The sequence below is a fragment of the Palaemon carinicauda genome, chromosome 28 (assembly GCF_036898095.1).
Source record: "Palaemon carinicauda isolate YSFRI2023 chromosome 28, ASM3689809v2, whole genome shotgun sequence".
Lineage (NCBI taxonomy): Eukaryota > Metazoa > Arthropoda > Malacostraca > Decapoda > Palaemonidae > Palaemon > Palaemon carinicauda.
Window position 1 is genome coordinate 43,870,310 of NC_090752.1, and position 22,188 is coordinate 43,892,497.

At 42.7% G+C, this 22,188-nt stretch overlaps 2 protein-coding genes across 6 annotated transcripts in view; both read right to left on the bottom strand.

The window, feature by feature from the left end:
• Positions 1-19,708, bottom strand: part of LOC137621537 (uncharacterized) — a 165,596-nt gene extending 145,888 nt beyond the window's left edge. For 2 of the 5 annotated variants that reach the window (XM_068351908.1, XM_068351909.1), the window contains exons 1-2: positions 19,658-19,708; positions 1,328-1,529 (exon numbers count right to left, since the gene is read on the bottom strand). In XM_068351908.1, the coding sequence (XP_068208009.1) occupies positions 1,328-1,445 (118 nt within the window). In that variant the 5' untranslated portion in view covers positions 1,446-1,529; positions 19,658-19,708. Of the gene's footprint in view, positions 1-1,327; positions 2,943-19,524; positions 19,544-19,653 lie in introns of those variants that run through there. The other 3 variants (XM_068351911.1, XM_068351912.1, XM_068351910.1) reach the window with 3 other exon arrangements.
• On the bottom strand, positions 16,286-19,678 carry LOC137621788 (meckelin). The gene has a single exon (XM_068352295.1). It carries the CDS (start codon positions 19,676-19,678, stop codon positions 16,727-16,729), a length of 2,952 nt encoding a protein of 983 aa, XP_068208396.1. The 3' UTR covers positions 16,286-16,726.
• Positions 19,709-22,188: the final 2,480 nt, after the last annotated feature.

Here is a 22,188-nt window from a genome sequence, read left to right on the forward strand (position 1 = left end):
GACAGGCACGAACAGACGAACCCTCAAGCGCAACACTTTCACTTGGCACTTTATCACTTCCCGCGGCACTTTGGCACTTTAGCTCCTTAACATCCGCCATGAGTTGATTGCGGTCACTTGCAAGGGACTCAACTCTCTCCCCCAGGGCATGGATAGCACGCATCATGTCAGCCATCGATGGTTCCTGAGTGCTAGGAGGGGGGTTAGGAACAACCACTACAGGGGAAGGAATAGGTTGTGGGGCATGAGGAGAGGAAAAATCTATGGACCTAGAAGAACTTCTCCTAATTCTATCTCTCTCTAGCCTGCGTGTGTACTTTTCAAACTCGATAAAATCGAATTCCGAAAGGCCCACGCATTCCTCACACCGATCTTCCAATTGACAGGTTTTACCCCGACAATTGGAACAAACAGTGTGAGGGTCGAGAGAAGCCTTCGGAAGACGCCTAGAACAGTCCCTAGCATTGCATTTTCTAAACTTGGGAACTTGTGAAAGGTCAGCCATTTTGAATTGGTCAAGGGAAAATTCCAAAAAACGATCTAAGTCATCAACAATGAATCCGATACAAAAAAGAGTTCAAGGATTTATTTGAAGAAAAACCCTGCACAGCGAAAGCTCAAAACCAGAATATAGTACTTCACCAAAGATGATGGGAAAAACTCCAGGTTTCAACAGCGAGTAAAGTACGTCTTGTCGACACGTCGACAGAGAGAAAATTGAGTCTTTGTTTACATCGAGTTTGGTATCTGGCCGACAGTTGGCGCTGATGGGCACACCCGCAACCTGCGTAGCGATCGCTGGCGAGTTTTTTTTGTACAGTTTTTTGTCTGTCGTGCAACAGAGTTGCAGCTATATATTCACCGGCTAAGTTAAATATTTAAAAAAGAGTAGAAAGAGATGCAAAAGCAAAAGTGGCTATTCTATAATAAGTGGGATGGCGAAGCTTTCCCTTCATGCCACCTGTCATTACCAACTACTGTACCTTTTTAACGATTCCGTGATCATTCCAACTCCGCTAAAGACATCTACCTCTATTTGTACAGTATATGCGTAAGAAAAAATGTAAAAACACTGAGTAAATGCTAATGGAAAACTAAATTCAATTCCTGCCAAGCTCAGTCATGAATAGGTATCCTATTCTGGTGACAAAAAAAAAAAAAAAATATCACACTGCGGATACCAGAACCCACTTGATGTAGCGTTCATCATCCAATTCCCCTGCAATTGAAGTTCAAAAGTCTTCAAAGGAACTGAACTGTTGGTTAAGGCTTTTTAGAAGATTGCTGTAAATTTTATATGAGATAATGAATACAGAACTTTACTTACTTTTTCCACTAAGCTGCTCCAAAGGATTTAATACTTTGAAGAACTCTGTGCTAGCTATCACTGATGTTTTTATTTCCTTAGGAATGTTTGTTTCACAACTGTCACTGGCATTATCCATTGTTTATTTTTAGCACCTAACTTGGTTTTTAATTAAATTTAAAAAGGCTAAATTCAACGTCTAAAACTGTAGTTGACATGAACCCTAGAAAAATGAAAGTAAGCTGTAAAAACAAAACAAATCGTAATGGAGAAATATACAATAAAAAAAATTAGTCCTTCGACGTAGGCTGACAATGTGTTTCTAATGAATTTGAAAAAAAAAAAAATTAAAATAGGCAAAATACCTAGTAAAATTTCAATAGAGACTTCAACCAAAACATACAAAGTCTACCAAATAGAATTCCAAAATTTCCCATCAAGTAACTAACACTACTGCAGACAAAAAAGAAAATTCCATCCACAATAACCAACTTTCATACAAACTACTGTGGAAATTACAGCCCAAGATGGCATGACAAAACATCTGAGAATCTTCATTATACCAAGGTATTCCTAACACATCCAAAATGACCAGGTCGCAAAGTACCGTTTTTCAAAGCTCTTTCATCTATATAGTTTTATCCTGTATACTCCAAACCTCTGCTATTACACAAACAATAAAGTTATAAATATCATACTCCCAGACTTATGACCACATTACATTATCAAAGACTGATTGGCTTTGGTTTAAGTTAAGCTTTTCATATTTATCCATCAAATTGCACATTACGCAGAACTTTTTCTATTCTTGAAAGCCTTTTCATTTTGCTTTTTCAATAAGAATGACATTTTTCCCATTTCTGTCTACCAGAAATTACCATTGTAATTGTGGATAAATTTAAGTCAGGGAAAACCTGGAGAGGATAAATGTAAGTCAGTGGAAGTCTGGTGTAAGAAAAATTTTCAAACAACTTGAAATGATAAGAAGTACAGTATCAAATTAAACAGATAGTAATCCAGACTTAGATAATTAAGCAACAATACTGAAACTACTTACTATGGCATTTGTAATAAAGAAACAGTGCACATAATGCATTGTCAGATAGGTTATATCTAACCATTATTCACCTTATAGGCTAGCTACTAATTTGAATGGATTTTCACTATGTCAACTATAAGTTAGAATGAGGCAATAGTTGAACATATGGGTAGCTGCTACGCTTTTTCTTTTGGCAATATGTACAGAAAACTCCCAATAGTTGAACTACCTTCATAAAAAAAATTATTAATTTTCAAAAACAACAGCTGGCTTACAACTATGAAACTCTACAGTTACTGTTGGCTAACACAATGATATTCTCCTTAGCCACCAGCATAGCTTGCTACAGCTACATCAAACTGAAGTTGTGTATAAATTGCCTCATACGTACTGGGCATAATTATGACCTAGAAAATATATTTGACAATACAATTTTACATAAAATCAAATTCAAGATCAGATCCTTCACTTCAACTGACAGCAATACAGTATTGTACAAAAGATAAAAAAAAAACACCAAACAAATGTACTACTGTATACTGTAGACCAAGAACTCAACCATCGATTCTGAGAATCAAAACTATGTGAAAAATGATATTTTGATTATAAAATAAATTTTTGAATATACTTACCCGGTGAATATATAATAGCTGACGTCTCGGACGGCTCGACAGAAACACAAAAACTCGCGAGCGATCGCCGTGAAGGTTGCGGGTGTGCCCACCAGCGCCGACTATCGGTCAGATACCGCATATACATGTAAACAGCCTCAGTTCTTCTCATTCCGCTGGGTCTCTATCGGGGAGGAAGGGAGGGCCTTTAATTTATATATTCACCGGGTAAGTATATTCAAAAATTTATTTTATAATCAAAATATCATTTTTAAATATTAAACTTAGCCGGTGAATATATAATAGCTGATTCACACCCATGGTGGTGGGTAGACCAGTATTAATACAATTACGGCGTATATGCTTAGAGTTTTTGACAGTTATATCATAACAAAACCCAAATAAATATAGGTACCTGGTAAGGAAGCTGACTCTGACGATTACTCTGCCTTGTTAGTCCGCTTTCCTCACGAAGCCCAGCCATCCTCTCAGGATGCTGAAAGACTCCCAGGAGCTGTTATATCCAGGGCGGCAACCCATACAACAGGACCTCATCAAAACCCTTAATCTGGGCGCTCTCAAGAAATGATATTTGACCACCCGCCAAATCAAAAAGGATGCGAAAAGCTTCTTAGCCTTCCGTACAACCCAAAACAAGATTAAAAACATTTCAAGAGAAAGATTAAAAGGATATTGGAATTAAGGGAATGTAGTGGTAGAACCCTCACCCACTACTGCACTCGCTGCAACGAATGGACCCAGTGTGTAGCAGTCCTCATAAAGAGTCTGGACGTTTTTTAAGTAAAATGAAGCGAATACCGACTTGCTTCTCCAAAAGGTCGCGTCCATAATACTTCGCAGAGATCTGTTTTGCTTAAAGGCCACGGAAGTTGCTATAGCTCTTACTTCGTGCGTCTTGACCTTAAGCAAGCAACGGTCTTTTTCACTCAAGTGAGAATGAGCCTCTCGGATTAAAAATCTAATAAAATACGACAAAGCATTTTTAGACATAGGCAATGATGGCTTCTTAACTGAGCACCACAAGGCCTCAGATCCACCTCGTAAGGATTTGGTACGAGCTAAATAAAACTTAAGAGCTCTAACTGGACACAGTACTCTTTCAAGCTCGTTGCCTACGATCTCTGACAGGCAAGGTATATCAAACGACTTAGGCCAAGGACGAGAAGGCAGTTCATTTTTGGCCAAGAAACCAAGCTGAAGTGAACATGTGGCTTTATCTGTAGAAAAGCCGATGTTCCTACTGAAGGCATGGATCTCACTGACCCTTTTAGCCGAAGCCAAGCACACTAAGAAAAGCGTCTTGAGGGTGAGATCCTTCAGGGAGGCTGAATGTAATGGCTCAAACCTGTCGGACATTAGGAACCTTAGGACCACGTCTAAGTTCCATCCAGGAGTTGCCATACGACGCTCCTTAGAGGTCTCGAAAGACTTAAGGAGATCTTTATTATTGGAAAGATCTAAGCCTCTATGTCTGAATACAGACGCCAACATGCTCCTGTAGCCCTTAATAGTGGGCGCTGAGAGGGAGCGAACATTTCTCAGATGTAGGAGAAAGTCTGCGATTTGGGCTACAGAGGTACTGGAAGAGGAAATGGATGATGACTTGCACCAGTCTCTAAAGACTTCCCACTTCGACTGGTATACCTTGATGGTAGAAGCTCTCCTAGCTCTCGCAATCGCTCTGGCTGCCTCCTTCGAAAAACCTCGAGCTCTTGAGAGTCTTTCGATAGTCTGAAGGCAGTCAGACGAAGCGCGGGGAGGCTTTGATGAAGATCCCTTACGTGGGGCTGCCGTAAGAGATCCATCCTTAGAGGAAGACTCCTTGGAACGTCTACCAGCCATTGAAGTACCTCTGTGAACCACTCTCTCGCGGGCCAGAGGGGAGCAACCAACGTCAACCTTGTCCCTTCGTGAGAGGCGAACTTCTGCAGTACCTTGTTGATGATCTTGAACGGTGGGAATGCCTACGCGTCCAGGTGAGACCAGTCCAGTAGAAACGCATCTATGTGGGTCGCCTCTGGATCTGGGACTGGCGAGCAATAGGTCGGGAGCCTTTTGGTCAACGAGGTGGCAAAGAGGTCTATGGAGGGTTGACCCCAAGTCACCCAAAGACTCTTGCACACGTCCTTGTGGAGGGTCCATTCTGTGGGGATCACCTGACCTCTCCGACTGAGACAGTCTGCCAAGACGTTCAAGTCCCCCTGGATGAATCTTGTCAACAGGGAGATGCCTCGATTTTTTGACCAGATGAGGAGGTCCCTTGCGATGACGAACAGTGTGTGGGAGTGAGTGCCTCCTTGCTTGGAGATGTATGCCAATGCTGTGGTGTTGTCTGAATTGACCTCTACCACTTTGTTTCGAAGAATGCTCTCGAAACTCATCAAGGCCAAGTGAACCGCTAACAGCTCCTTGCCGTTGATGTGCATGCTCTTCTGATCCGACGTCCAAAGACCCGAACATTCCAGACCGTCCAGAGTCGCTCCCCAACCCAAATCCGACGCGTCTGAGAACAACACGTGGTTTGGGTTCTTGACTGCCAGGGACAGACCCTCTCGCAGACTTATGTTGCTGTCCCACCAGTTCAGGCATGCTTTTACTGGCTCGGAGACCGGGATTGACACAGCTTCTAAAGTCTTGCTCTTGTTCCAGTGTGAGTCTAGATGGAACTGGAGAGGGCGAAGGTGAAGTCTCCCTAGCGAGACAAACTGCTCCAGGGATGACAGAGTCCCTAAGAGGCTCATCCAACCTCTTACTGAACAACGGTCTTTTTTCAGCATGAGGCGGACTTTGAGCAGGGCTTGCTCTATCCGGGTGGCAGACGGAAAAGCCCGAAAAACTAGACTGCGAATCTCCATCCCCAAATAGAGAATCGTCTGGGATGGAATCAGTTGAGACTTTTCTAAGTTCACCAACAGTCCCAACTCCTTTGCCAGACCCAACGTCCAGTGAAGGTCCTGCAGACAGCGATGACGGGACGATGCTCTGAGAAGCCAGTCGTCCAAGTACAGGGAGGCTCGAATTCCCGATAAATGAAGGAATTTTGCCACATTCCTCATGAGCCTCGTAAACATGAGAGGAGCAGGGCTGAGGCCGAAGCACAGTGCTCGAAACTGGTACACCACATTCCTGTAAACAAACCTCAGGTACGGTTGAGAATCTGGGTGAATAGAAATGTGGAAGTACGCATCCTGCAGGTCGAGAGAGACCATCCAGTCTCCCTCTCTGACCGCTGCTAGGACGGACTTCGTGGTCTCCATCGTAAATTTTGTTTTTATAACAAAAACGTTGAGCGCACTGACGTCCAGCACTGGCCTCCAACCTCCCGTATGCTTTGGGACTAGGAAGAGACGGTTGTAAAATCCCGGTGATTGAAGGTCCGAGACTTTCACCACCGCTCCCTTCTCTAGCAACAGAGACACCTGCTGATGTAGAGCTTGTCTTCTTGACTCCTCTCGATACCTGGGAGAGAGGTCTAGAGGAACTGATACTAGAGGAGGTCTGCGTACAAAAGGTATTTTGTACCCCTCCTTGAGCAACAACACAGACTCTTGGTCTGCACCCCTCTTCTCCCAGGCCTGAAAGAAGCTGTTCAGTCTGGCCCCTACCGCTGTCTGAGGAGGTGGGCAGTCAGACTCTGCCACGGGAGGACTTGGATCCTCTCCTCTTGCCTCTCTTTCCGTCGGCACAAGCGCCTCCCCTGCTGGGGGCTCTGCCACGAAAGGGCGGGATAAACCTAGTCGCTGGAGTATCGATTCTGGGCCTCACAACATAAGACGAAGAAGGAGCTCCCTTGCGAGCAGAAGTAGCCATCAGGTCATGTGTATCCTTCTGTACAAGCGAAGCCGCAATGTCCTTGATCAGCTGTTGAGGAAACAAGGCAGCCGATAAAGGGGCAAAGAGAAGCTCCGACCTTTGACAGGGAGTAACTCCTGCTGAAAGGAAAGAACAAAGGGTTTCCCTCTTCTTCAGGACTCCAGACGTAAAGGTGGCGGCAAGCTCATTGGAGCCATCGCGGATGGCTTTGTCCATACAAGACATAATAAGCACGGAAACATCCTGGTCGGCAGACGAGATCTTCCTGCTTAATGCTCCTAGAGACCAATCTAAAAAGTTAAAAACTTCGAAGGCCCTGTAAACCCCTTTAAGGAGATGGTCAAGGTCTGAGGAGGACCAACAAACTTTAGAGCGTCTCATGGCCAGGCGACGGGGAGAGTCTATGAGGCTTGAGAAGTCACCATGGGCAGAGGCAGGGACTCCCAAGCCGAGAACTTCTCCCGTGTCATACCAGACGCTCGCTCTAGAAGCTAGTTTAAAAGGAGGGAAGGCAAAGGCCGTCTTCCCCAAACTCCTCCTGGTAACCAACCAGTCGCCTAGCAAACATAAAGCCCTCTTAGAAGAGCGAGAGAGCACTAGCTTAGTAAAAGAAGGCTTCGCAGCAGCTAAGCCTAGCGCAAACTCTGACGGAGGCGAACGAGGAGCAGAAGTAACAAAATGGTCTGGGAAAAGATCCTTAAAAATCATCATGATTTTCTTAAAGTCCATAGAAGGTTGCGCAGCCTTAGGCTCTTCAACGTCTGATAAAACATCCAAAGGATTATCAGTAGGCGGAGGATCAGCAACATCCTCATCTGAAGGAACCTCGTCCGACAATTGATGAGTCTCAAGCAAGGGAGAGACCTGCCGCGGTGGCAATGCTTGACAAGCAAAGTCCACACGCAAAGGAGCAGCAGTAGCAGTCAAGGAAGCTACGTCATGTAACTGCTGAAAGGACTGACCAGCAACAACAACAGGAGCGGGAGGACGCTCGACGTCAAGTCGAGACTGCCTTGACTGCCTAGATTGAGCAGTCAAAACAACCCTTGACTGCGGTGCTTGACGCTCAACGTCAAAACAAGGCAACTGAGCTGGTTGGCGAACGTCCTAAACGTCAACACGAGACTGCGGCAGCGGCTGAACGTCAACACGAGACTGCGGCAGCGGCTGAAAGTCAACACGGGACTGCATCGAGTGAGGCTCCAAGTCACGTGACTGACATGACAAACTACCGACATCACGTTTCGTAACGTCAAAAGGACGAGTAAATGCTCGTTTGGGCGGCTGACGGCCAGGATCTCGATCAGCGTAACGGCGAGGATCATCGTGAACCTGCTCAACGGTATACTCCTCCATTAGGGAGGCAAGCTTATTCTGCATATCCTGCAGGACAACCCATTTAGGATCAACGGGAGTCGGTACGGGCCGAGACGATGGTAACGTCTGTGACGGCAAAACATTGCCTTCACTGAGACTCTCGGAGCCCGTGTTACGCTTTCGTTTAATCGGCGAACAGTCTTCCGACGACTGCAAAGGGTCAGAGCTGTCCCAATGGCTACAGCCAGGATGCTGGACCTGTCCTGAAGGGACTGACTTCCGCTTTAAGGGTCTAGAAACTTTGCTCCAAGGTTTCTTTCGCGAGAAGCCTTCGGATGACGAGGAGAAAACAGCCTCGCTCGTCTTATGGTAGGGGCGATCTTGACGAGACACGCCCGATACCATAGAGGGAACGTCTGTTCGTTGGTTAAAGCCTCTCGTCCCCTTAAGTCCTACGACATTACTTCTCCATGGTGCAGGGGAGCCTGAAAGAGGTCTCGGACTAGGAGAACGACAAGCACGAACAGACGAACCCTCGGTCGCAACACTAAAAACACTTTGCGCACTAATCACTTTATCCCCACGATTTTCTGATTTGGCACTCTGACACTTTAACACATTCACATCCGCCATGAGTTGATTACGGTCCGATGCTAAGGACTCAACTCTCTCGCCCAAAGCTTGAATGGCAAGCAACATATCCCGCATGGATGGTTCATGAGTGCTAGTAGAGGGTTCAGGAACAACTACTACAGGGGAAGGATTAGGTTCAGGGGCATGGGAGGAGGAAAAATCCAACGACCTAGAGGAGCTTCTCCTCACCCTATCTCTCTCAAGCTTACGAGAATATTTATCAAACTCTAGCCAGTCGAATTCCGAAAGTACCACGCACTCATCACACCGATCTCCTAATTGGCAGGTTTTACCCCGGCAATTAGAACACACGGTATGTGAGTCGAGAGAGGCCTTGGGAAGACGTTTGCTACAATCCCTAGCATTACATTTACGAAATTTAGGTCCAGGGATAGGAGAAGGGTCAGCCATTTTGAAAAGTCAAAGAAAATTCAAAAACAATCCAAAGTCATCAACAATGAACGCTATCCAAAAAAGGGTTCAAGAGTTTTAATTGAAGAGAAAAAAAAAAAAACACCTGTCACTGCGAAAGCTCAAAACCAAAAAGAAGTACTTCACCAAGATTGACGAAAAAACTCCAGGTTAACAGCGAGCGGAATCAACTTGTCGACAAGACCGACAGAGAAGAACTGAGGGTGTTTACATGTATATGCGGTATCTGACCGATAGTCGGCGCTGGTGGGCACACCCGCAACCTTCACGGCGATCGCTCGCGAGTTTTTGTGTTTCTGTCGAGCCGTCCGAGACGTCAGCTATTATATATTCACCGGCTAAGTTTAATATTTAAAATATAATTGTTTACAGGATAGGGTTTTAGGCACAATTATGTTCAAGGCTTCATCAGACACATGAAAACTCTGGAAGGAATTGTTCTCAAGTTACAGAATAAGGCCTCAGATATTCCACTCAATTACAAAATCAGGAACTGTAACACCTCACTTGATAAATGATGCAATTTGGGTTTATGAAAACTCAAAAAGTGGTACGGATGATGTAAATCCTTAAAAGCATTTTCACACACATTCAATTAACTACTACACAATGTTATTTTCCTTAGTAAAATAAATTTTTGAATATACTTACCCGATGATCATGTAGCTGCAACTCTGTTGCTCGACAGAAAAAACCTACGGTCGGGATACGCCAGCGATCGATATACAGGTGGGGGTGTACAACAACAGCGCCATCTGTCGAGTAGGTACTCAGGTACTTCTTGTCAACAAGAACCAATTTTCTCCTCGGTCCACTGGGTCTCTATGGGGAGGAAGGGAGGGTCCTTAAATTCATGATCATCGGGTAAGTATATTCAAAAATTTATTTTACTAAGGAAAATAACATTTTTCAATATTAATCTTACCTGATGATCATGTAGCTGATTCACACCCAGGGGGGTGGGTGGAGACCAGCATACATGTTAACATAAGAAGCTAAGTATCCCGTATTTCATTTTAGCAGTTATTCAAAATAACAAACATAAAATAAATAAGTACCTGGTAAGGAAGACGACTTGAACAATTACTCTGCCTTTTTAAGTACGTCTTCCTTACTGAGCCTCGCGATCCTCATAGGATGCTGAGCGACTCCTAGGAGCTGAAGTATGAAGGGTTGCAACCCATACTAAAGGTCCTCATCAAAACCTCTAATCTAGGCACTTCTCAAGAAATGATTTTGACCACCCGCCAAATCAAGTAGGATGCGAAAGGCTTCTTAGCCTTCCGGACAACCCAAAAATATTTCAAGAGAAAGATTAAAAAGGTTCTGGAATTAGGGAATTGTAGTGGTGGAGCCCCCACCACTACTGCACTCGTTGCTACGAATGGTCCCAGAGTGTAGCAGTTCTCGTAAAGAGACTGGACATTCTTAAGATAAAAGACGCGAACACTGATTTGCTTTTCCAATAGGTTGCGTCGAATATACTTTGCAGAGATCTATTTTGTTCAAAGGCCACGGAAGTTGTGACAGCTCTAACTTCGTGTGTCCTTACCTTCAGCCAAGCTTGGTCTTCCTCATTCAGAAGGGAATGAGCTTCTCGTATTAACAGTCTGATAAAATAGGGTAAAGAATTCTCTGACATAGGCAAAGATGGATTCTTAACTGAACACCATAAAGCTTCAGACGGGCCTCTTAAAGGTTTTTAAAATAGAACTTAAGAGCTCTTACAGGACATAATACTCTTTCTAGTTCATTTCCAACCATACGATAAGTTTGGAATATCGAACGATATTGGTCAAGGCCGAGAAGGCAGCTCGTGTTTGGCTAGAAAACCAAGTTGTAGAACATGTAGCCGTTTCGGATGAGAATCCGATGTTCCTGCTGAAGGCATGAATCTCACTGACTCTTTTAGCTGTGGTTAAGCATATCAGGAAAAGAGTCTTAAAGGTGAGATCTTTCAGGGAGGCTGATTGAAGTGGTTCGAACCTGTCTGACATAAGGAATCTTAGAACCACGTCTAAATTCCAACCAGGTGTAACCAAACGACGCTCCTTCGTGGTCTCAAAAGACTTAAGGAGGTCTTGTAGATCTTTATGTTGGAAAGATCTAAGCCTCTGTGACGGAAGACTGATGCCAACATGCTACTGTAACCCTAGATAGTGGGAGCTGAAAGAGATCGTTCTTTCCTCAGATATAAGAGGAAGTCAGCTATTTGAGTTACAGAGGTACTGGTCGAGGAAACGGATACTGACTTGCACCAGTTTCGGAAGATTTCCCACTTCGATTGGTAGACTCTAAGGGTGGATGTTCTCCTTGCTCTAGCAATCGCTCTGGTTGCCTCCTTCGAAAAACCTCTAGTTCTCGAGAGTCTTTCGATAGTCTGAAGGCAGTCAGACGAAGAGCGTGGAGGCCTCGGAGGACCTTCTTTACGCGTGGCAGACGTAGCAGGTCCACCCTTAGGGGAAGTGTTCTGGGAACGTCTACTAGCCATCGAAGTACCTCGGTGAGTTATTCTCTCGCGGGCCAGAGGGAAGCAACTAGCGTCAACTTTGTCCCTTCGTGAGAGGCGAACTTCTGCAGTACCTTGTTGACAATCTAGAACGGAGGGAATGCATATAGATCTAGATGTGACCAATCTAGAAGAAAGGCATCTATATGAACTACTGCTGGGTCCGGGATAGGTGAGCAAAGTATTGGGAGCCTCTTGGTCATCGAGGTTGCGAAGAGATCTATGGTTGGCTGGCCCCAGGTGGCCCAAAGTCTCTTGCATACATCCTTGTGGAGGGTCCAATATGTTGGAATTATAAGTCCCTTCCTACTGAGACAATCTGCTATGACATTCAAGTTGCCTTGGATGAACCTCGTTACTAGTGAAAAGTCTAGACCTGTTGAACAGGAGAGGAGGTCTCTTGCGAACTCGTACCATGTCAGAGAGTAGGTCCCTCCTTGCTTGGAGATGTACGTCAAAGCAGGGTGTTGTCCGTGTTCACCTCCACCACTTTGCCTAGAAGGAGAGACCTGAAGCTTTCCCCGGTCAGACGTACTGCCAGTAGCTTCTTGCAGTTGAAATGCATTGTCCTTTGACTCGAGTTCCATAATCCCGAGCATTCCCTACCGCCTAATGTCGCACCCCAGCCTACGTCCGATGCGTCCGAGAAGAGAACGTGGTTGGGAGTCTGAACAGTCAGGGGAAGACCCTTTCAAAGGTTGATAAAGTCCTTTCACCAAGTCAGACCAGACTTTATCTTTCCGGAAACAGGGATCGAGACCGCTTCTAGCGTCTTGTCCTTTTCCAGTGAAAAGCTAGATGATACAGAAGAGGACGGAGGTGTAGTCTTCCAAGTGACACAAATTGAACCACGGATGACAGTGTCCTAACCAGACTCATCCACAGCCTGACAGGGCAGTGTTCCTTCTTCAGCATCTTCTGGATGGATAACAGGGCTGGGGGTTGATCGTCTTGTTCAGCAATGTCCTCATCAGAGGGTTCCTCATCCGAAACTGATGAGGAAACGGCAACGGAGTGGGCAACGTCTGACTCGCTGAATCCGGTCGCCCTGGTGGATGCGTGACGGAGCCGGACACAAGATCATGGTACTGCTGCACAGTCTGTGAACTGTCAACCATGGGGACGCGAGGAAGAACAGTGTCAACCCGAAACTGTCTAGACTGTCTGGGTTGTGCAGTCAACCCCCTACCGGGTTGCTGAGGTTGCCGCACTGCGTCACAACAAATCAACTCTGCTGGTTGTTGAACGTCTTCCTAGTGACACACTGAACGTCCACAACCACCTCCGAGAGTCGCTTAACGTCAACGTGCGACTGGCAACCCACACTGGGTCGCACCGGTGGAGGAACCACCTCAACTGGCGGACGTGAGTAGGATACCTCAGCGTCAACAGGGCGTACAACCAACCGGTAGGAAGGTTGTTGGCTAGGAGGTTCTTCTCCGTAAAAAATCCTCTATCAAGGACACAAGCTTGGACTGCATGTCTTGCAACAAAGCCCATTAGGGTCTATGGGAGCAGGTGTGGCAACAGACGGGGTTAGCGACCGAAGCGGAACCATTTACCATCCCTGGAAGCCTTGTTATGCTTTAATTAAAGTCCATAGGAGGCTAAGCAGCTTAAGGCTCCTCTCCAAATGACAGAGTCCTCAAAGGAATATCAGAAGGAGGGAGAACAGCACTTTCTCATCTACAGGAACCATGTCCGAGAAAAGCTAGGTTATCTCAGTGAGGGTCTCACTGGTGCATAAGCAGCAGACTAGAAGGCAACGTTATGTAACTGCTTGACAGTCTGTGAACTGTCAAAAACTGAACTGTCAACCACAACAGGTGCGTGAGGACATACAGCACTGGTGCATTAGTAGCAGACCAGAAGGCAATGTCATGTAACTGCTTGGCAGTCTGTGAGCTGGCAACAACCAAAGCTGTGTGGGGAAGCCTCAACTCCTGACTGACTAGTCTGCTGCGGGCGAGTGGCGGTAACCACAGTGGGTTGCGGAGGCTGACACACCGTGTCAAAACACGGCAGCTTGTGGTAGCTCACGCACGGCAACGGAGTGCTGCGTGTGTCTGTGGGAGTCAGCATGCGTCTGGCAGGGTAGACTGCGCATGGGTGGAGGAGCTCCCACAACAAGAGTGTGGGAGCAGGCAGCCATGCTGGGCGCACAACCGTGGCAGGTTGTAGGCAAACGGGTGCATCGTCAACCTTCTCCGCAGTCGGAGTGAGGGAGCAGGCAACAACCAAAGCGGAGTGGTGGTGCGTGGTGGGGACTGCCGTGGGTTGCGGAAACTAACGCATCGCGTCAAAACACGGCAGCTTGACTCCACCTTCCCACTGCTGATGCGGTAGCTCACGCATGTTAACGGAGGGAGCCGCATGTCGGCTAACGTTAACATGCGTCTGGCAGGGTCGATTGCGCAACGGAGGTGGAGCTCTCCGCAGCCGGAGTGTGGGAGCAGGCAGCCTCAGCGTGAGCTGGGCGCACAACCGTGGTAGGTTGTAGGCTAACGAGAGCAGTGTAAACCTTCTCTGCACAAACTCCTGCATAACCGCAGCTAACTGAGTCTGCATAGACTGCAGTAAAGACCACTTAGGGTCTACAAAAAACAGCAACAAACGGAGCTACTGTCCGTTGTGACTGAGGGTCTAAAACAGCTGGTGCGGCAACAGACGGAGTTACTGCCTGTTGCGGTACCACCTTGCCTCTCTTGGGAGGTGTGCAGTCGTCGGATGACTGTAGCGAGTCCGAACTGACCCAGTGGCTACACCTAGGCCGTTGGACTTGCGCGGAAGGGACCGACTTGCACTTAAAAGCTGCAAGATTTGGTCCATGGTTTCTACGAGAAACCTCTTCCGCAGACGAGGAATAAATGGGCTCTCTCGTCTTTGTGTGGGTGGGGCGATCACGTCGGCAACGTGTGTAGATACGCCCGAAACCACGGAGGGAAAAACGTCTGTTCGTCGATCAAGGCCTGTGGAACCCATAAGTCATTCGACATTACTTCTCCCCTGGGCTTGGGAGCTTGTAAGAGGTCCCGGACTAGGTGAACAACTGGCACGAACAGACGAACCCTCGGACGCAACACTGTAACACTTTGCGCATATCACTTTATCACTTTTGATTTTCTGTTTGCACTTATTTCACTGAAATCGAAACTTTAACTGATTTCTACCTGAAACACGCAATCCTATCCTTCATTAAAAGGTAGTAATTGCGAAAACAGTTTTACAATGCAACAGAAAAACATAAATAAAGATAAAGAATTCAGTGGCTGGAAAAGAGACTAAACACTAGATCAAATAAACTACGTTTACAATCTCTCACCGCATAAAGCCTGGGAACAAGAATAAAACTCTAGAAACGTTTTACCTTCTTCCCCTACAGCGACTAGGGAGAAGAGTAAAAAAAAACGAATTCAGTGGCTGGAAAAGAGACTAAACACTAGATCAAATAAACTACGTTTACAATCTCTCACCGCCTAAAGCCTGGGAACAAGAATAAAACTCTAGAAACGTTTTACCTTATTCCTCTACAGCGACTAGGGAGAAGAGTAAAAAACGAGAACAACGTTACCCGCTTGAACGAAACGTTTATTCTCCCCTCTCTCCCTCCGTCTCTATCTCTCTCTCTCTTCTCTCTTGACTTAGCACCTGAGAGAAGAGCCCAATTATATATCGTAAAAACATGTTATTTGCTAAAAGGAAAAAACTGAAAGGTTTCCCAAATAAAAAGTTCCTTTATTTAGAATTTAAACCATTTAAGCTAAGAAAGAATGAACGAAACGCTAGAATCGGTTTACTCTTACTGCAACGTGAAACCGTGAAACACTCTCTCTCTATCGTAACGATAGAGCGCAAGTTGAACGTTCTGAACGTCAACAACTGCGGAGACTAAAAAACTAAACGTTAGTTCATCTTTGAAAACAGTACGAGACTATCAAAGAAATTCTTTCATAAAACATAAAAAAGTATTAAATTCTTAAAAGGTTAAATACGATATGACGGGCTCAATGTTAATTAACTTCGGTTCCAAGTAAGGACCGCCTACTATTAGGAAAGGTCGCATATAAACAAACTTAAAAATTAATTTTTTATAAGTTTATAATAAATGGAAAGTTAATCGAAGAGGCCTATCAAGGCGGAGAGATATAAAATAAATAGATCTATAACTTGTTAAGCAAAATTACCAAAAACCTAAACACACTTCCGTCTAAGGGAAGGGTCGGCCATTTAAAAGTGAAAGAGAGTCCATACTCTCTTCGTCACCATAATTAAATCTATCGAAAACGAATTCAAGTTTTGAAATGAAGATAAAACCCCTGCATAGCGAAAGCTCAAAACTGGAATAGTGTACTTCACCAAATCGTTGTGAAAACAAATCCAGTTAGGGACGGCGTATTTAGTAGGTCCTGCCATTGGCACGACAGAGGAAAAATTTGGTTCTTGTTGACAAGAAGTACCTGAGTACCTACTCGACAGATGGCGCTGTTGTTGTACACCCCCACCTGTATAGCGATCACTGGCGTATCCCGACCGTAGGTTTTTTCTGTCGAGTAACAGAGTTGCAGCTACATGATCATCGGGTAAGATTAATATTGAAAAATATATATTCATAAAGGTTTGACTAGAAGTACAAAAAGGGAATGCTCCAATTCTCCTTTAAAGCTATGACTAGGCACCAAACAATTTTTTTACTAGATACTGAAATCTTATTTCATTTTTGCTACAAAATGAAGCATTTTAAAAATAGATTATCATCCAGGTTGAAAAAACTCATACAATATGAGGAAAAATTCAATTGTATCCCTCAACTTTGGCTTTATAAGAGTGTTTAACTTACAACTCAGATCATTTTAAACACCTCTATCTCTGGATAACAGATAAATCAATTCATAATTGCCACTTACTATACAGGAAAATAACACAGCTTCCATATGACTAAAATAATACCACAGCCAATTTAAAAAAAATAACTTTGACAATTAATCATTCAAAATTACCTAATACTATTGATAAAATGTGATTCTGCATTCCAAAAATGTTCAAATTCACACCAAAAATCTTTGGTCCACTAATGTTTTGCTAACAACATTCTTTCGCCCACCGGCAAAGCGAACCTTTTTGATAAAGAACGAAAAAATGAAGGTGACAACTGCTGACAATACAAAATCATACGAGAGAAGATCAACAAAGGTGAAAAGCAGGAGCTCAAAGATTACAAAAGAAACCTCATGACCACAGAATAGGACTTTATCAAAACAATGATTATTATCACGAAAGAAAAGGCACCTCTCATCAACCTCTTGGAACTCTAGATCTAGCAAACTTTCAAGAAATAACTTGTCTTTCACAATGTAGTCTAAATCCTTCACTGCATGCTGAAGAAACATTCCAAAAAACCTCTTCATGGTTTCATGTGCTTGAAAACTCTGTTCCATCTCACTAGAAGGCATTCTACCATGATTGCCTTGTCTCTTCATTCCAATAAAACCTTTAACTGGTTGCAATATGTGGTCGTATTGCTCACGAAATCTGTTGGTAATAGCAACTTCAAATGTCTGACATTCACTTGAAGGCTCAAGTCCTCTATGTCCACAAAGGTCTTCTTCTTCCCTCTTTAGTTGCTCATAAAAGGAGTGCATATCAACATCAGCATATCCATGAACTGATCTTCCATGAATATAATAACCAAACATTTTGTGTTCAAGTATAAATATGCTAATATTTGCTATGGAACACAAATCAATGAATTGCTGAAGCTTATTTTCTATGCACCTTTCATAGAAAGCTGCTTTATATATCCACTGAAATGCTGCAATGAGCCCATATATTGTAACGCTCACAGCAAATCTGCACACGTAACTCTGAGGAGATACGTAATCCGTATCTTCAATACTAAGATGAGACCTTGGATCTGCAACGGCAATATTTTCAAAACCAAACACTTTCAAAAAGATCAAAGTTATAAAGAGCTGACAACCAAGATCTATTTTCCTATGAGTTTGTAACTCATTCCATTCATTTGCAATGAAATATGTCCTCCAAATACTAATTGGGTGCTGTTCTCCTTTACTGTTTTTTTCCTCATTTCCATTTCCGGATATCAGTGGATGTGGAAGAGAATTCTTTGCCCGAGGCTGTTCCCAGTCAATTATGAACATATCAAGAGTAACTTGAACATAAAGAATATGGACAACCTGGAATAACTTTAAGACGCATGCAGATATCATATATTGTTTTACAACCTCTTCTTGATTCTGGGTAAGCAAAAACAAATGCACTACATCCTGTCGCTTAAAGAATATAGTCCAATAAAAACATGAGAAAAACATAACAATAAAAAATATATTCGCCAAGTTACCACAAATTGTTAAAATGAAGTGAATAATGGTAGGTACATCAATGTTTACTTTCCCACAACGTCTTGACCAACTCCAAGTGGCTATGAGAGACCACAGAGTAGCAAAAGCACTCATGACTCCAACAGCAATTGACAAATCTTCTTGTATCTTTGAGTAGTCCATTGTATAGGTAACACGCAATGTTGTTTCTACCATTTCTTCAGTATCATATAATTCATCATTTATTTCACCATAGACGACCTTTATAAGAGGAGGATATATTTGACCATGACTTCCTTCTTCACGAAGCTGAATAAGTATCTCAATGTTCTGAGCATACCTTACAACCCTTGCTCTTTGATTATAGTCTCGAGTTTTCAGGGAAAGACTTCCTTTCCCACTCAAATTGTCAATAATAAAAAACCGACGCGTTAATTGCCACTTCCTGTCATTTTGTTGATTAGAGGAAATTCCATCCTCCTTGTAATTAAGATTTAAAACAGGTATTGCATATATCATATGTTCCTCGTCATCATAATACTGGAGAAAAACATCATAAAAAACAGTCTCATACGAATCCCATAAATCCTTAACCTTTAAAATGCAACTTTTAGAAAAAGTAGTCCCAAACCTAACAGCGGTGCTCAGATGATAGTCAATTAAAGGGCACAGTGTTAATGTGTCTTCTAGTCTCCCATACTGTAGTAATGTACCATCTGCAGAGTATTTTGCTACTGTGAAATTCAGTCTGGAGTCCGGATCGCTTTTCCTAAAACTGTAATATGTTTTCAACCGAGTTTTCGAGAGATACACTTTTGCTTCGCCTTCTGTGTAGTATAGCCATGGAACATGATCTGGAATGTTGATAAAATTATCACCAAATTGCTCTCTATAAAAATGACATGCATTACCATCCTCATCGAATGTGTAGTGAAGCATAACGCACAAATTACTAAGGAGTTGACATGCTGTAGAATTCTTTGAAAAAGAGCAAAGTGCAGCTGCCATCTGAAAATTTGTCTCAAAAAACGTAGACAAGACTTTCACGCCATTGTTATAATTTACGATGTAGCTACTCTCTTTATCGGGCACTTTTTCTATATCTATTTGTTTAATGCAAATTCCCTCAACTGCAACATGCGTTTTAGGACAAAAGCACGACCCTCTGCTAGCGCTGTAGAACGAGAAGTGACAGGGAACACAAGCATCATCTCCAGGAACACTATCATTTGAACACATCATACATTCCATACTGCCTAAGGAAGTCCCATCTGTAAGCTTATCGGATAAAATCTCCATAGGGTCGAGGCAAGGTTGGCATTCCTTAGTAGTGGCATTATATGTTGATGAATTAGAACAAGGCACGCAGTCAAGCTTATCTCTAGAAGCAACGTAATTCTGAGGGCACAGTTCACACTGCAGTTCGTTGCCATCATAAACTACCCTAAACCCTGGATCACAACTACAAGAAAAGCGGTCTGCTACTGACGACTGATTGGCCCTACATGCTACACACTGGAGGCTAACTTGATCAAAATACTCCTTCTCTGAGCAAGACAATATATCGCTGTATGTAGTGAATTCTAGATTGCGGCCCACATAGCACCTAATATGTAAAAACAAGCAGAAAATACCCACAAGTTTGGTGCTCAGTGACATTGTTTACAAACAGTCTAGCGGCAATCGTTCGGATGTATTTCACTTGACTTTAAAAAAAATAAAATATATTGTCTCCTTAAACATAACTTCTACACAGGATAAATAATATTTAAATCCATATAAGATATATAATTATATTCAAATTATAATATTAATATAACATTTCCCAAGAAAAATATAGACTATTGGCTCCCATTAGTAATTCCCAAAACGAACAGATTGCATTGTCCAAACTTTGTGTTCTTTTAATGTTTTTGGTTAGAATTTTTACGAATCTTATTTAAAAATCTAACATCCAATGGTAATACATTATATAAAGAAATATAAAAATTATACAAAAACATTTAAGCAACGACCAAAAAGGTTTTTCACTCTTTCAAAAGTGACGTAAGCAAATTTTCAAAGACCTGTATGTTTATATTATCTAACGTCATTTTTATTTATTATTATTATTATTATTATTATTATTATTATTATTATTATTATTATTATTATTATTATTATTATTATTATTAGTTAGGATACAATCCTAGTTGGAAAAGCAAGATGCTGTAAGCCCAAGAGCTCTAACACGGAAAAATAGCCCAGTGAGGAGAGGACATAAATAAACTGTATGAGAAGTAATGAACAATTGGAATGAAATGTTATAAGACCAGTAAAAAACACTAAAACGGATCTTTCAAATATCAACTATAAAGAGACCATGTCAGTCTGTTCAACATAAAAACATTTTCTGCAAGTTTGAACTTTTGAAGCTCTACCGATTCAACCACCCAATTGGAAAGACCAGGGAAATAAAACTTCTAGTATACTGTGTAGTATTGAGCCTTGTGATGGAGAAGGCCTGATTATTAGAATCAACTGTATACCCAGTGTTACGCACCGGATGGTACTGTCTGGGAAGATCTAAATATAATGGCCAGAATTATGAAAAATCTTAAGCAACATGCATAACGAACTAATTGAACGACGGTGTCAGAGATTAATAGGCTATCTAGATCAAGAATAAGAAATTAAATAGACCGTAAGTTCCTGTCCAACAAATTAAGATGAGAATCAGCAGCTGAAGATCAGACAGGAGAACAATACTCTAAACAAAGTAGAAAGAAAGAATTGAGACACTTCTTCAAAATAGATTGATCACCGAAAATCTTAAAAGAAACTTTTTCAATAAGCCAATTATGGTGCCCAAAATCAACAACTCTTTGCGATCCATTTATTAAAAAATCAATAATGATGCTAAGAAGAGACCAACCCACTCCCAACTGTTTGAGTTTGAAAACAAAGGCCTCGTGATTGATATGGGCAAAGACAGCACTAAAATCAAGGCCAATCCTCAAGATTTTTCTGTACAACATTTGGAGATTGTAAGAAGGACAACATATACTCCAGGGCCTTTACGAAAGCCTAATTGCAAACTAGGGAACAGATGATTACTTTTAGCAAACCTATCTAAATGTTTTACCATGAGGCGTTCAAAAACTTTAGATAATATGGGAGGTATGGAAATTGGGCGGTAATTAGTTGGACTTGAGTGACCACAAACACATTTACGCAATGAGGTAACATTACTAATTCTCTAACAAGTGTTAAGCTCCTCTTCTTGCTAATTTGCGAAAAATAACATATGAATTTGAAGCTAAGAAATCTGCAGCCTTTAGAAAAAACAAAGGAAAAATACTGTTTGTGTCAACACATTCATAAGCATCAATGTCCATCTAGAGAGCTTTAATTTCACGAGATCGAAAAACTAAACTAGTTATTTTAGCCTCAGGAAAACAGGAATGAGGAGGTTCGAGATTCTCATTACCCTGCTTACTGTCAAACACATCAGTCAAAAGGGTTGCCTTTTCCTTTGGACAGTTAGTGACAGAGCCACCTGGTTTAAGTAAAGGAGGAACTGATCTGCAGAATCGTGAAGTAATCCCAGTAGGAGTTACTTCCATAAAATTAGGTACATCACTTAATCGCACATAGTACTCATCAGCAGTGTGTCAAATCACCTTATACACAAGATACTATTTACCCCCTATATTTCCCTCACTTTTACACATTATGATTAGTAGGAACCTTCTTTCCAATACTCCTTTCACGCCATTTATCCAACCTTTTCTAGGCCTTCTTGTCTGCCAATCTCCTGGTGCACTCTGTTCACTAACAAATTGTTCTCCATTCTTACCACATGGCTAAACCCTCTTAAAACCCTGTAGCATCTTTTCATTTATATCATTTTTTTCCCCGCATATTTTCCCATTTCTCACTATTGCAGTTTGTCTTATGCCACGTGCTACTCAAATTGCTCATCTTAACCGTTTTTCTCTTTTTACTTAACTTTCATACGCATTCATAGTCTGCATTTTGCTTCCATAAAGAAGATTCGGGTAAATAATCTATTCATATGTTTCATCCTTAGCTTCCATACGGGATTCAAGTCTTTTGCACACACCCTGTTACCTTTCTTTCCTTTCCTGTTTTGTTCTGCACCACCCTCTCTCATATTATCATCATCC